The sequence below is a fragment of the Apus apus genome, chromosome 24 (assembly GCF_020740795.1).
Source record: "Apus apus isolate bApuApu2 chromosome 24, bApuApu2.pri.cur, whole genome shotgun sequence".
NCBI classification, from domain to species: Eukaryota; Metazoa; Chordata; class Aves; order Apodiformes; family Apodidae; genus Apus; species Apus apus.
Genome location: NC_067305.1, coordinates 5,795,538 through 5,808,573, shown reverse-complemented (window position 1 = coordinate 5,808,573; position 13,036 = coordinate 5,795,538). Strand labels below are relative to the sequence as shown.

At 60.5% G+C, this 13,036-nt stretch overlaps 3 protein-coding genes across 6 annotated transcripts in view; 1 reads left to right on the top strand and 2 right to left on the bottom strand.

The window, feature by feature from the left end:
- Window positions 1-18: 18 nt before the first annotated feature.
- On the bottom strand, window positions 19-2,016 carry POLR2E (RNA polymerase II, I and III subunit E). The gene is made up of 8 exons (XM_051639833.1): window positions 1,927-2,016; window positions 1,670-1,844; window positions 1,430-1,545; window positions 1,214-1,294; window positions 956-1,014; window positions 757-835; window positions 526-594; window positions 19-292 (listed from the first exon to the last, which is right to left on the bottom strand). Exons 1-7 carry the CDS (start codon window positions 1,981-1,983, stop codon window positions 529-531), a joined length of 633 nt encoding a protein of 210 aa, XP_051495793.1. The 5' UTR covers window positions 1,984-2,016; the 3' UTR covers window positions 19-292; window positions 526-528.
- A 170-nt stretch (window positions 2,017-2,186) lies between these two features.
- GPX4 (glutathione peroxidase 4) lies at window positions 2,187-4,035 on the top strand. Its single transcript, XM_051639868.1, has 7 exons — window positions 2,187-2,282; window positions 2,528-2,622; window positions 2,792-2,936; window positions 3,025-3,176; window positions 3,280-3,304; window positions 3,433-3,492; window positions 3,769-4,035. The coding sequence occupies exons 1-7, from the start codon at window positions 2,196-2,198 to the stop codon at window positions 3,799-3,801; spliced, it is 597 nt and encodes a 198-aa protein (XP_051495828.1). The 5' UTR covers window positions 2,187-2,195; the 3' UTR covers window positions 3,802-4,035.
- A 1,449-nt stretch (window positions 4,036-5,484) lies between these two features.
- Window positions 5,485-13,036, bottom strand: part of SBNO2 (strawberry notch homolog 2) — a 52,977-nt gene continuing 45,425 nt past the window's right edge. For all 4 annotated transcript variants that reach the window (XM_051639822.1, XM_051639823.1, XM_051639824.1 and 1 more), the window contains 12 exons: window positions 12,719-12,854; window positions 12,520-12,632; window positions 11,917-11,988; window positions 11,453-11,561; window positions 11,072-11,146; window positions 10,590-10,733; window positions 10,289-10,383; window positions 9,897-9,989; window positions 9,547-9,678; window positions 9,232-9,308; window positions 8,892-9,082; window positions 5,485-8,469 (listed from right to left, as the gene is read on the bottom strand). In XM_051639822.1, the coding sequence (XP_051495782.1) occupies window positions 7,907-8,469; window positions 8,892-9,082; window positions 9,232-9,308; window positions 9,547-9,678; window positions 9,897-9,989; window positions 10,289-10,383; window positions 10,590-10,733; window positions 11,072-11,146; window positions 11,453-11,561; window positions 11,917-11,988; window positions 12,520-12,632; window positions 12,719-12,854 (1,800 nt within the window). In that variant the 3' untranslated portion in view covers window positions 5,485-7,906. The remainder of the gene's footprint in view (window positions 8,470-8,891; window positions 9,083-9,231; window positions 9,309-9,546; window positions 9,679-9,896; window positions 9,990-10,288; window positions 10,384-10,589; window positions 10,734-11,071; window positions 11,147-11,452; window positions 11,562-11,916; window positions 11,989-12,519; window positions 12,633-12,718; window positions 12,855-13,036) is intronic.

Below are 13,036 nucleotides of genomic sequence, written 5' to 3'. Positions count from 1 at the left end.
AAACACCAGACCCGTGAGGAACAGCAAGTACAAACCTTTATTGAAAGAAGATCCTATAAACAGGAAAGCAAAGGCCTTTTCTCACTCACTTCCTCCAAGCACACCCTGCAGGTCACCTCCACAGCTTGAGCCCTCAGTGAAGAGCATGGAGCTACAGCAAAGTCCATGCTGGAAAAACATGGAATTGGGCCAAGTAACACAACTGCAGGGAATTTCCTTGGCTATCTGTGAAAAGGTGGACACCTCAGTGCCTGTAATTCCTGGTGGATGGGGAGCTGGGCAGGTGTGACACCTGGAAGAAAGAGAAGTGGGGCTGTGGATCCCCTCAGGGCAAACAGCTCCAACCCAGCCCCGCTGCTGCCCCGACACCCGCAGGGGTGTCCTGAGAGTGGAGCCTGAGCCACGAGGCTGAGCAAGCCTCCGGTCTGTCCTCTCACTCAAAGACAGACCAGTTAAGGTTTTGGGATACTCTTTTCCTGGAGCAGGCTGCTCCAGGCCCAGCCAGCCCCGGGTGCCTGGGCTCACCCCTCACTGCACCAGCCGGTACGTGATGTATCGTCCCGCGGTCTCGCTCGGCCGGATGATCTTCACCACCTGCAGCAACACCAGGAGCTGTGAGGGACACCAGCTCTTCCCTGGGGGCTGCCCTGCCCTGGAGAGATCCCTTCCCTGCTTCCAAGGGCTCTCAAACCCCACAGAAGATCCCCCTCCCTGTCCTGCCCCAGGGAGCTGCCCCTGGTTCTGTTTCTCCCTCACCTGACCGCGCTTTATCCCGAAGTACCGGGCAACAGGATCCCCGGCCTGTATCCTGGGGAGCTGGTTCTCCCTCAGTTTGCTGTGCTGGGAGTCAAGGAGAAGCTGCCCCACAGAGCTGCCCAGGTGCCCCTTTGCTAGCACAGCTAATGAGCAGTGCCACAGACCCTCAGAGGCACCCACAGGCAGGCACAAAGGATACTATCTGGCCAGCAGCTCCGTCACCTCCTCCTTGGTCATCACAACATGCTCTGGGACCAGCTGCAACCAACAGGGAGAGAGACCATGATATGAGACCCATTTGGCTTCTCACAGCAGTGGGAGAAGCAACAGAAACTCAGACTGGATCCCACATCAGCCCCGGATCCAGCCAAGGGAAGATCCCTGGAGCAGCCAGAGCTGCAGCTCAGCACAGGAAACTGCTCATCCCGGCCTTGCTGCCCTGCCCAGAACTGCTCACCTCGTGTTCTGTGATGTTGATCAGAAGCTCTTGCTGCAGGAACTGCTCCAGGATGTACTTGGGAGCCATATCCACCAGGGACTGGAACAGGAAAGGGCCATCAGGCACCAGCACTGCCCTGGGACAGCCCTTCCTGTGCTCACATCCCCTCCTCCACCAACACCCAAGGCCCACAGCAGCTCCCCAACTCAGAGGATTCTTTTCCATGCTCTGCACCTGCTTTGCTGACGGGGTCATGCCTTGCTGCACCACGATCAGCGCTCGGGTGATGTTCTCCTCCTGCATCCTCTGGCAGTACATCTTGATGGTCTTTATCCCAACCTTGGGCTCCTCTGCGGAAGGACCCAGCCCCAGGGTTACAAAGAGCGTCTTCCCCGTTCTGTTACCATCCCCCCCTCCCCAGGAAGCAGCGGCCACCCCTGCCCCCCAGGCCGCCCCGCGCCAGGCCGCGCTCACCGGGGAAGAAAACAAACATCTGGTCGGTGGGATCATCGTTGTGAGCCACCAGCACCGTCAGGTCCGTGCGGCGGGGCCGCCCCTCGCTGGGTTTATCACCGAACTGCGCCTTGAACTCCTCCAGCGTCTGGTCCAGCTCGTCCTGAGTCACCAGGTAGCCCCGGTCGTGGCAGAGCTGCCGGGAGAACCGCCCGCTCAGGCCTCTCCGCCCCGCGGGCCCCGCTGCCCGCGCCGGTTCCCGGCCCCGCCGCCCGCACCTGCATGATGGTTTTGCGGATCTTCCACAGCCGGTACGTCTCCTCCTCGTCGTCCATGGCGGCCCCGGCCCGCCCCGCGCCGCCGCGGGGGCTGCTGGGATTCGTGGCCGCCCCGCCTCCGCCCCGCCCACCTCGCCCTCCCATTGGTCACTGTCCCGTCCATCATCCGCAGCGCGCGCTGACTGGCTGCGAGGCAGAAAGAGGCGGTGCCTCTCGGAGCGTGCGAGCCGCTGATTGGCTGGAGGGGCCTGGGGGCGGGGCGGTGAGCGATGGGCTGGGGTCGGGCGCTTCTGTGCGCGGCGGCGGCGGGAGCGGCGGGAGCGGCGGGAGCGGCGCGGGGCGCGGGGCGCAGCATGGTGAGCGCGGGGCCTGCGGGCCCGGGCCCGGGGCGGCGGGGGGCCTGGCGGGGCGGGGGGTGCGGGGCAGGAGGCCGGGCGGGGGGTGCGGGGCCCTGCGGGGCGGGGGGTGCGGGGCGGGGGGTGCGGGGCTGGATCGGCCGCACCCCGGGCGGCCCGCGGGTCGCTCGGGGAAGCGGAGGGCGCGGAGCCGCCGGTCCCGCGGGCTCTGCGGGGCGGCGGGCGCTGACGGGCTCCCCCCGCAGTGCGCCCAGGCGCAGGACTGGCGCTCGGCCAGGGCCATTTATGATTTCCACGCCCGAGACATCGATGGCAACGACGTCTCCTTGGAGAAATACCGGTAGGAGGGGCAGGGTCGGGCGCTGCGCGGCCTTGGGGCGCTGATTGCGCCGCGGCGGGACAATCATTGCACAACCCGACCGAGCGGCTTGTTTACCGGCACCTTCCCGCCTGGCCGGGGGGTGCGGGGCCTCTCCCCGCTGCTGCTGAATCACCTTCCCCTTTTCCAGAGGCTACGTCTGCATCATCACCAACGTGGCTTCAAAATGAGGCAAAACTGCTGTAAACTACACTCAGCTTGTTGACATGCACGCCCGATACGCTGAGAGGGGTTTACGCATCCTGGGCTTTCCCTGCAACCAGTTTGGAAAACAGGTACTAGGAGGAGAGGGGTGAGGGCTGCCCTTGGTCCCCTGCAGCCCCCCCAGCCCTCACGGGGTGCCCCCACTTCTGCCTTCCCCAGGAGCCCGGGGATGATGCTCAGATCAAGGCATTTGCTGCAAACTACGGTGTGAAGTTTGACATGTACAGTAAGATCGATGTCAATGGGGACGATGCCCACCCGCTCTGGAAGTGGCTGAAGGACCAGCCCAAAGGAAGAGGCACCCTGGGCAAGTGAGTGTGGGCAGAGCTGTCCCCGCGGGTGGGGGGGACCTGGCTGCAGCAGGGGGAAGGGTTGTTTCTGCCACAATCTCACTCCTGTTTTTTTCTCCTCTAGCGCAATAAAATGGAACTTCACTAAGGTAGGACACAGCTGCCTGGGTAGCTGAGGGGGCACGGGGGGATTCCTGGGGCTGCTCTGCCTCCCTTGGGGCTGCAGAGCTTGTGTCACAGCTGGAGCTGCTCACCTGGGGCTGCTTCACCTCCACAGTTCCTCATCAACCGGGAGGGCCAAGTGGTGAAGAGGTACAGCCCGATGGAGGATCCCTACGTAAGTGCTGCTGGTGCTGCCTGTCCCACGGGAGAAGGGGAGGTGTGACAGTGGCAGCAGCTCTGCAGAGAAACATGGCAGTGCTGGAGCTGAGCTCTGCTGCTCCTTCCTCCTTTTCCCCCCCTGTGCCCTGGGAGGGGCCTGTGGCACCAGGGAAAGTAGGTGCTCAGCACAGGGTGGTCCCAAGCAGCCCCTCTGGGTGGGATGGAGGGGGCTTCAGGTGTGTTTTCGGGGCAGCGATGTTCTCACAGTACAATTCTCCCTTTTACCTGGCAGGTGATTGAGAAGGACCTTCCTCCCTTCCTGTAGAGCTGCTCCCCTCCTCCTCAGCCCAGCACCGACCCTCCTGCTGCCTCTGGAGCCCCCCCAGCCCCCATGATGGTCTCCCTTCAAGCCAGCCCACTGGTGAGGCAGACCTGAAGTTCTGGCGTGCACCTGCTGGAAGAAGCTCCACGGGGCCAGCAGCTGCTGCTGGGCAGCCCCTTCCTGGGGCATGAGGCAGGATCTGGTGTCCCCTTGCACTAATAAAGGTGTTAGAATGGCTGGTGGTGTCGGGATGTGGGGGGGGTGGGATGGGGCTGGAGCTGCTGCCCTGGGTGAGAACCCGGGCTCTGCAGGGGAGCCAAGGCCTGATGCAACTCGGCCCAGCAGGGATAATCCTCATTAGTGCTGAGGGGGCAGTGCACACAAATCCCGGCTCAGCCGCTGCTCCCGTGGGGCTCACATGGGAAAAGCTGGAGCTGGGGGAGGGGGGTGTCCCTGTGGGGGCCTCTCCAGCCCTTCCTTGCCCTCAACCCACAGGGATCTGCCTCAATGAGGCAACTGGGTTGTTTTTCTCTGGCTGCAGCTGGAGGAGACCAGCAAGGGCTGGGTGCTGAGCAGCCCCCACAGCCCCTGGGCCTCCACAGCCCCTGGCACTGACACCCCCCCAGCCCAAACACCCCCAGGGCCCTGACAGGGCAGTGAAGGGGCCAGTTCCAGCCATGGTCAGAAGCAGTTGCTGCAAAACAAGTCGTGTTGGGACATGGGGAAGTACCTCAGGAGCCAGAGACTTATCTGACCATGGGGTGTGGGACCTCGGGAGCCTCCATCCTCCTCGGGAATCAGCTCGGTGGTGGTTGCAGAGGTGCAGCCTCCTTTGGCTGAGCCCAGAGGGCTGGCAGCTCCTGGGGCAGGGAGAGCTGGTGCTTCTTGGGTGTTTTGCCTCTTTTCCCCCGGGTCTGGGGCAGCTGCTGGGTCTCCCCTTAACATCGACAGCCCCCTCCCCATGGGGATCTCTGTCCTTGCTGCAAGGGTGGAGTGGGGAGGAGCCCCCCAGGGTCCTTGCTGGGGTCCCCCAACAGTCTAATCCCAGCACCGCAAGGATGCCAGAAGGATCCTGCTCCAGCCTGACTGCTCACAGCCCCCCGGGGCAGGGGCTGGTTTTGGGAGCTGCCCCACAGTGAACCCCGGGCCCTGTGGCCGTGCCCAGCCCTGCCTGCACAGCCCGGGTGCTTCATGCTCTGCTGCTCCCAACGCTCAGGGCTCGTTCCATCCCCTCTCCCACGGGGCCAGCCGTGCCTGGGCGAGATGTCCCAGCTGCTGCTGGAACAACACGCCCGAACAGCAGCTCTTTTATCTGTGTTTTCCCCAGCAGAGCCGGGCGGGAACAGCCTCACTTGAGGCCAGAGCCCAGCCCGGCTCCTGGGAGGCTCCTCCTCCACACGCCCAGGGAGAAGGGGGTGGCAGGGACAGCAGCCCTGAACTGCCACCGAGCTGGTGACACAGGAGATCAGCTCGAGGGGACCCCAGTCCTCAGATTCCTTGTCCTGATCAGAGTCCCACATGGGATACTGGGGCAGGTCTACACCTCCAGAGAGATGGACAGACAGACAGAGCTGGGACTTACAGAAAACTCTTCTGTGGCTTCCTTTCCATTTTTACTGAGCAGAATTAAAAATTATCCTTCTGAGGCAAGTAGAAAATTCAGGAATTATTAGTCAAAGGCACATATTCTAAAAAAAAAAATCTCTTTACATATATACATCTCAATTAATTATAAATACACATAGAAAAACAAAAGCAAACAACAAGCAGATTAAAAAGTGCTAACAAAAAAAGGTGTAAGGGAAGAAAAAAAGACTCATTTAAAAATACATACAATCAGTAGGACAACTGCATAATAATTTAGTTAAAAGGTATTGTTACATATTATTAACCCTGACAAAAACACAGGATCGGGGCAGGGAAAGGGCTTCCTCGAAGGTGCTCTCTGTCTTCCCAGAGATCAGGGAGGGGGAATTGCATATTTTAAACCATCAGCCTCAAAGCCAGCGGGGGAGGCTCCGGGTGTGGGCGGAGCAGGGGCTGGCGGAGGGAGCCGAGCAGGATTCCTCCCGCTATTCCTGAGTTTAAGCCTCTCTGAAATGGATTTTCCCGGTGCCCTTTTTTCTCCTTACTGAGAACTGGGCAAGCTCCGAGTGACTGAACCAGGGCAGGGAGAAGCTGGGGCCTCTCCACGAGTGGTGTGGGCTGGGACAGACCTTAAATAAAGGGTGTGGGGAGAGCCCTGCCCTACATGGGACTGGGAAAAGGCTGTTGTGGCACCCAGAGAACAGGGTGATCCCTGGGGCAGAGCTGTGGGGAAAGTAGGCAGGGGCTCCCCGTATCTTTGGTGTTTGCTTTGAGGTAAGGAGGTGTCCTGGAAGGCAGGGAAATGCAGCCCCAGCTGTGGGGCTGCCCCCAGCCAGGCTGGGGAGGGTGGAGGAAAGGACAAAGGGCAGGGATCAGAGCAACCCCAACCCCAAGCCTGCTCGTGCACTGTGCAGGGCAGGTCTGGTTTTAACGCAACATGAAGGCAGGTCCCACCCCAGGAGGACACAGCCCAGAGCTCTCCCCACCAGCCAACGGGGCCAGTCCCTGAGCCCTGGGGAGGGGGGACAAGGGGGGTTGAGGCTCTCTGCCTGGAGGAGAGTACTGGGCACTGCAAAGCTCCAGCGCCCTTAGGACTGACCTCTCAGGGCATGGGGGACCCCAGCAGAGCCTCTCCTGGCTGGAATCCCTTCCCCAGGTAACCCCGGGGAAGGGCCAGAGCAGCCAGGGAAGGTCCCGTGTCCTTCTCCTGGAAACATCCTGGTACCACTTCTAGGGAACACCTCGATGGCTTGAGGCAGAGAGGAGAGGGGAGGCACGTGGAGGAGCTGCTGGGCCTGGAGCACTCCTGCCAGGAGGCAGGTCTGCCAGGCTCCTTAGATCAAAGAGAGAAAACAAGATTCCCCCGGGACCTGCCGAGGTGGGATGGGACAGGGCGGGTGGCAGGGGAGGCTGGAGGCCACTCTGTCCTGGGGGAAGGCAGCTGGCCCGCTGGGGAGGGCAGTGCTGTGCAAAGCAACCTTTGCTCTTTGGTTCTGGGGGGTGAGTTTGCAGCAAGAGCAGAGATCCTGCGCGTCCCAGTGCTCACCAGGGAGCTCCCCGGGGCTGGGGAGCAGCTCTCACTGGGGCAGGGCTGGGAGCCAGACCCAGGCACACAGGCCTGTGTCCGTGGCCCAGCCAAGGACACGCTCCATGGAGCAGGAACAGCGAGGTGGCCAGGTCAGAGGACACCAACGTGACAGCAAGAAGTAGGACAAAGCAGGGCCAGCCACAGTGACCTGGCGAGGCTAAAGTGCAGGACAGGCTGATGGACACACAGCCCTTCTGCTCTGGGCACCCTCTCTGGTCCCAGTGTGCCTGAGCTCTGACAAACTCACAAGCTCTGCCACTATCCTGACACCCATGGTGGGGTGCAGCCAGATCCTGCCTTCTCCTGCAGGGCTCAGGCAGCCCCCGAGGTGTTGGTGTCCCCTCTGGGGAGGGCAGAGCCAGCACAGTCAGCTCTGCTGTGCTCAGTCCTGCTCAGAGGGACAGTTGAGCTGAGGCTCCCGGCTCCTCTGGGACAGGATTCCCTTCCCCTCCATCCCAGCTCAGCCCCCCCGGAGCAGCCTCGAGGTCCAGGCAGGGCTGGGGCAGCTCTCAGGGAACACTGGCAGCAGTGGATGCAGCCACGGTTTGTTCAGCCCCCCTGGGGGGACCAGCTCTCTGGGCAGGCTGGGGGAGGCAGGGCCCGGCTGGGGAGCTCAGTAGTCTGCAGAGGAGGGGGCCTCTGTCCTCAGCCCCACCTGGGCACTGACCTTGGAGCAGGACTAGAACACAGCAGAGACCATCAGTCCAGATCAGCTGAACTTGGCAGCACTTGACTCCCCCAAGCACACGTTCTATACAAATCTATACATGCCTGACTGTATATTATATATAAATAAACTTTGCTTTAAGGAACTATAGGGTGTTTGTTTTTTTTCTTCCCTCAAAACCAGAAAAGGGTCAGTCCAAACCAGTAGAAAAGCCAGGGCTCCCCAGCTCTCACCTCCGTGCCAGGGGATGTGGATCCCCAGCTGCCTCAGAACTCGGGGAAGGGCCGACTGAACTGGATCACGCTCTGGCGCTCCTGGGGGAGCACGTTGTCCGGGGGGGCCCCATTTAACGTCCTTAGCATCTCCTCCAGGATCTCTCTGAAGTTGATATTCCCGTCCTGTTGGAGAAAATCTTCCTGCTGCTGCGGTGCCTGCAAAGGTCCGTGGTGAGGCAGGGGCAGGGGGTCCTGCAGCGGGGAGCCCAGGGGCAGGCTCCCCTCCAGGCCGGGGGCCGGGGGGCTGAAGCCGAAGGGCGACCTGAGCTGCTGGTGCGGGGGCAGCGCCGGCTCCGCGGGGAAGCAGAGCGCGCCGGGCTCGGCGTTCATCCCCACCTCGGGAATGCTGGGAGGGCTGTAGGTCAAGTCCAGGACCTCGTCCTGGCGCAGGGAGGGCCGGGGCAGGGCGAGCCCCGGGGGCTGCGGCAGCAGGTGCCGCGGGAGCTGCGCGCTCTGCGCCTGCAGGAGCTGGCTGTGCTTCCGCTTCACGTTCTCGTCCATCTGCTTCAGCTCCTCCAGCACCTTCCGGACACAGCTCTCGGGGATCTTTATCCCTAGGGGAGGAACGTGCATCAGTCCCCAGAGCACTTCGGGGAGGGACGAGGACTGTGGGGACAGGGAAGGCAGCAGGACTGGGGCCCATTTCTCAAGCACAGCCCCAGCCCGTTCCACCCCTGCAGGGCAGGGAGACGGGACTGCAGCCCGAGCAGGAGCAGCTCCATGGCTGGCTGGGAGCAGGCAGCATCAGAACAGCTTCACTGGGCATGGAGGGGACAGCTCAGGCAGGGCTCACACCCTCTGCCCATGCACACACCAGGGCAGCCCCAGCTCCCCTCCTTCCCATAGGGTCTCCTAAGCTGTGGATGCTTCCAGGCCAGAAAAAGTCCTGTCTGAGGAAGGGAATCATGGTGCTGGGCAGATGAACCCCTTTTTTCCTTCTAAAACATCCTGCACCCCTTCCCAGCACTTCACCCACCAACTTGTTTCTTCTGCTCCTTGGTCTTGAGGCGGACGATCTGCAGGTAGCTGCTGTTGGTGATGTCTGCCATGATGCTGGCAATCCTGCTCCAGACCCGCAGCAGGGCCCCGCACAGCATGTAGTAGTGGCGCAGCCGCATGCCCTGGAAGCACTCCTTCCCCTCCTGGATCAGCTTGCAGCTCCCGTTCCTTCAGTTCAAACGGGAGAAAACCACCCCAGTCAGCAGAGGGTTCCCCCTGCTGCAGCCTCCTGGCACAGCCCTTCCCCACTGCCACAGCCAGGGACCCCTCTCCAAGCCCAGCTCTGCCCTGGGAGGGCTGGGGCTCAGTGGCCTTACCAGACAGCGTGGTTACAGTTGGTCAGGGAGAAGAGGTAACTGCTCTCCCAGTGCTCCTTGGCTTCCTCAGGTGGCACCTGCAGAGGAAACAACACCAGAGATCTTCCACTGTCTAACATCTGTCCAGCAGCTGAGACTTGAAATCCAGGGCTGGGAGTCAAGACCCCTGGGTGCTACCACCAGCTCTGCCCGATCCACAGTGGGGCTACAAGGAGCTGTGAAGGGGTCACAGCAAAGGTCCTTCCAAAGCCACCCCTGCCCAGAGAAAGCAGCTCTTCCCTCTCCCCACACTGGGGGGCTGCAGCTCTCACCTACCTGCCGGTACTTCTTCTGCAGACTGTCCAGGCTCTCAGGCTGACTTTGCTTCCCAATATTTGGCTTGTAGAGGATGAAGTTCTTGCCCCGGCTCTGCTCTGCCAGCAGGCAGGTGTGCTTGCAGCCTCGCATCTGTGGGGGCAGAGCTCACGGTTACAGTCACAACCTTTCTCCCCAAGCCCATATTTCTCTAAACTAACCCCCTTCCTTCCAGGATGCAGGTTCTTGGAGGCATCTCCCAGCCCCCAGCAAGAGGTCAGACATAGACCTCCTGCAGCCCCAGCAGACCTTCTTCTGCTGGAGTCACCCTCTGAGCTGAGGTGCCACCCTGGCAGAGCCCAGGGACCCACCTTGAGGGAGAGGTAGAATCCATCAAAGGATCCTGTCAGTTTGAGTGACTTCTCATAGGCTTCCTCCCACTTCAAGCCTCTGTCAACACTGATCTACACAGGGAAAACAACAGGGTTCTGTAACTTCACAGGGCAGGCCAAGTGCACCAGGGTCTGTGTCACAAATCCCACCCTCAACACAACGTTGCTGCAGCCAAGAAACAGGCACTGCCAGACTGGGTAGGGCAGCCCCGAGCCCTCCCCTGCCTCCTGTGTCACTCCCAGCATCAGCCACCTTGGCCAAGGCAAATGTGACACAAACATGGCACAAAGCCACAGGGCAGGCACACAGCCCCAGACTGGGGAGCACTGGAGAAGGCTGGACTGCAGAGACAGCTGTGCAGGCTGCCTACCTTATAAAAGACAACCTGCCCATCCTGTGGGTGCCCAGGGGTCAGGAAGACCTCCTTGCTCTCCTCGTAGATCTCATCCACTCCTGGAGCTAAATCTGCAGAAGGGGAAAAGGCTGCTGTAAGATACATCTTCCTGTACCACCTCCTCTCCCTGCAACAGCCTCAAGATCTGTGCTGTGTGGGGACACTTGCAGTGCCCAAGATGGCTGTTGCTGTGCCAGCACCACCAGTCAGCACAGGGAAGAGCAGAGCACCTCAGGGTGCAGCAGGGAGAGGTCTGGCCACCCCTCTTTCTCCATACCTAGGATGCCCATGTCATATTTGCCCTCCTTCTTGTCCTTTTCAATCAGATAGTCAAAGGTGTCAGAAAAATACTGGAAGAGCATGTTCTGCTTGTCCACCTCCAGACCCAGGATGCGGTTCAGGAACTTGGTGATGGAGCAGTCTGCAAGAGCAGGTGGGTCAGGGAACGTGGCACAGCTGGGCACTGCACCCACCAGCTTGCTCCCACAGAGAGCCACGCAACAGGCAACCCAACATCCCCTCCTGAAGGCAGCACAGCACAAGGGAGCAGCCCTAGGGCTGTTCCTCCAGACTGCTGCAGGGAAATGGCATCTGCAGCTGGCTGATCCCACAGGACCTTCCCCTCAAAGCAAACATCCTGCCCAGGGGCACAGCAAACCCCTCGAGGCTGTGCTCCCATGCAGACTGAGTGAGTGGGCCATGGCACCCCCACCTCTCTCTTTTCTCCCCTACTTTGGGAAGAAAAAGCTTGACACTTACCCTTCTCCACTGAGACAGTGCCATACTTCATCTGGTTGCAGCAGATCCCCACAGAGATGAGACCTTGCTTCATTTCTGGAACAGCAGAAGACAGCTTGTGCATTCTGGGGTCCGCCTCCCCTCAGCAGTCCTGCAGGGCTCCTTCCCCTCCAGGTGTGCCCTTTATTTCACAGCTCTGTCTCTCCCAGACCCTTTCCCCCCATGCCTGGCAGGCTGACACGCCTCTGGGCGGCTGCTCTCCCCACTCACCAGGGAACTGCTCAGCCAGGGCTGCTGTTCCCTCTCTCTGTCCTTCTGCTCCATCCTCCAGGCCTCCCAAACCCAAGACCAACCCAGCCAAGCCAGACACAGCAGAGACCCCAGAGCTGGTAACGTTCTTACCATGGAAAAACGCAGCCTCCCCTTTGTCGTAGCTCTTGGGCACGGGAACCCGGCTCTCCGTCTGGTTGAGGATGGTGGAGAGGACTCTGTCCAGTGCCTTGGCCCCGTACTGTGACAGGAGACAGGAGTCACACAGGGACACACCTACAGCAGTGGGCTGTGTCACAGCACTCCTGCTGGCACAGCAGAGAAAGCCATCTCCTCCAGGGAAAGCCACCGACCTGGTGGCCATGCCAAGGGGGAGCCGTGGGTCAGAGGCTCCTCAGTCCCCGGGGTTCAGGAGCCCACCCCCCAGCTCCCCCGGGGACAGGGGCCCGGTGCCCTTCCTGGCTCCCCCCGGCAGATATGAACTTGTGCTAGGCCAGATCCTGCCTGTAGATGCCAGCAATGATCTTCTCCAGCTCTGGCTCCCACTCAAGGCACTTGCCAACTATTTCAACCCCTCCTCGGCTGAGCTGAGTTACCTTATTCTCGAAGTTGTACTTGCTGAGGTCCCGGGATTCGGTGGCCCGGCGGTCTCCGTGGGTTAAGGCACCCTAGGAAGGCAGAACAAACACAAAGTTCTTACTTTTAGCTGTTGCAAAACTCCAGAGCAGGATGGCCGAGGCCACATCTTGGATGAGGCCAGGATAAGAATGTGCTGGGGGGCAAGAGGGGGGGCAGTGTTCCTCTGGAATACTGACACTTCACCAAGTATTTGGGCATTTATCAGAAGTGAAGAAAAATTAAACAAATTAATGATTCCATTAATTATTTCATCAGCTTTCTGGAAACAGATGGGTTTGCACTCCTCTAACAGTGAGGGAATTCCAGCATCTGGAATTGGGTTCTGCTTCCCTGAAATTCCTCCTGGTGCCTCAGTTACCTCTCCTTCACTTCCTTTCCCAAATCCCAGGATGCTAAAAGCCCTCTGTGTTCCACAACTGCAACACCTCCAGTCAGGGGTAACACAATCCCCTGTGCCAGTGACCCTGGCCGTGCAGTGGGAACACTGAACTGGTCCCAGGTGGAAGCTTTGCAGAGAAAAGTGGAGCTGGCAGGTCCCCCCCCTGCTGCAGGGCACTTACGAGGCTCTCTAGCCGTTTTGCCACGATGGATGCAAACCTCCTCTCCCCTGCCAGCTCAGAGATGAGGAAGACGTACTCTGGAGCAGACACCTGGTTCGATCGGTGCGTGCGACCTACGGGAGGGGAGAGCAGGAGTGAGAGGCTGGTGCAGCCTGGCTGGCAGGGGCAGGGACAGTGCCCAGGGACACTCAGCCCTCACCAAACTGCTGTATGGCCCGGTCTGCACTCCAGGGCAGCTCCAGAGTCATGTGCACCCGGCGCCTCTGGTTTTTCACCCGTCTGTCCGCTTGGAGAGAGATCCCTGAGCTGGAGGCCTCTGAGATTATTGCTACAAGCTAAGGGAGAGAGACAAGTGAGACAGGGGGGTGAGACTCCTGGACATCTGCAGAACTGCTTCAAGAAACTGCCCACAGCACAACTCTCCCACCCGTGAGGGGTCCCAGGACTCCTTGTCACCTTCCAGCAGGTGGAGCACAGACCTGTGTTGGCCCCAGGCTGGCAGGGCACAGGCACCGTG

Excerpts from the sequence above, each read along its gene's own strand:
- POLR2E (XM_051639833.1), bottom strand. The coding sequence starts at position 1,983 with ATGGACGACGAGGAGGAGACGTACCGGCTGTGGAAGATCCGCAAAACC. Across the intron at positions 1,546-1,669 it reads GATGTTTGTTTTCTTCCCCG|AGGAGCCCAAGGTTGGGATA; the intron begins GTGAGCGCGGCC and ends GTCCTTCCGCAG. Across the intron at positions 836-955 it reads ACGGAGCTGCTGGCCAGATA|CAAACTGAGGGAGAACCAGC; the intron begins GTATCCTTTGTG and ends CTCCCAGCACAG.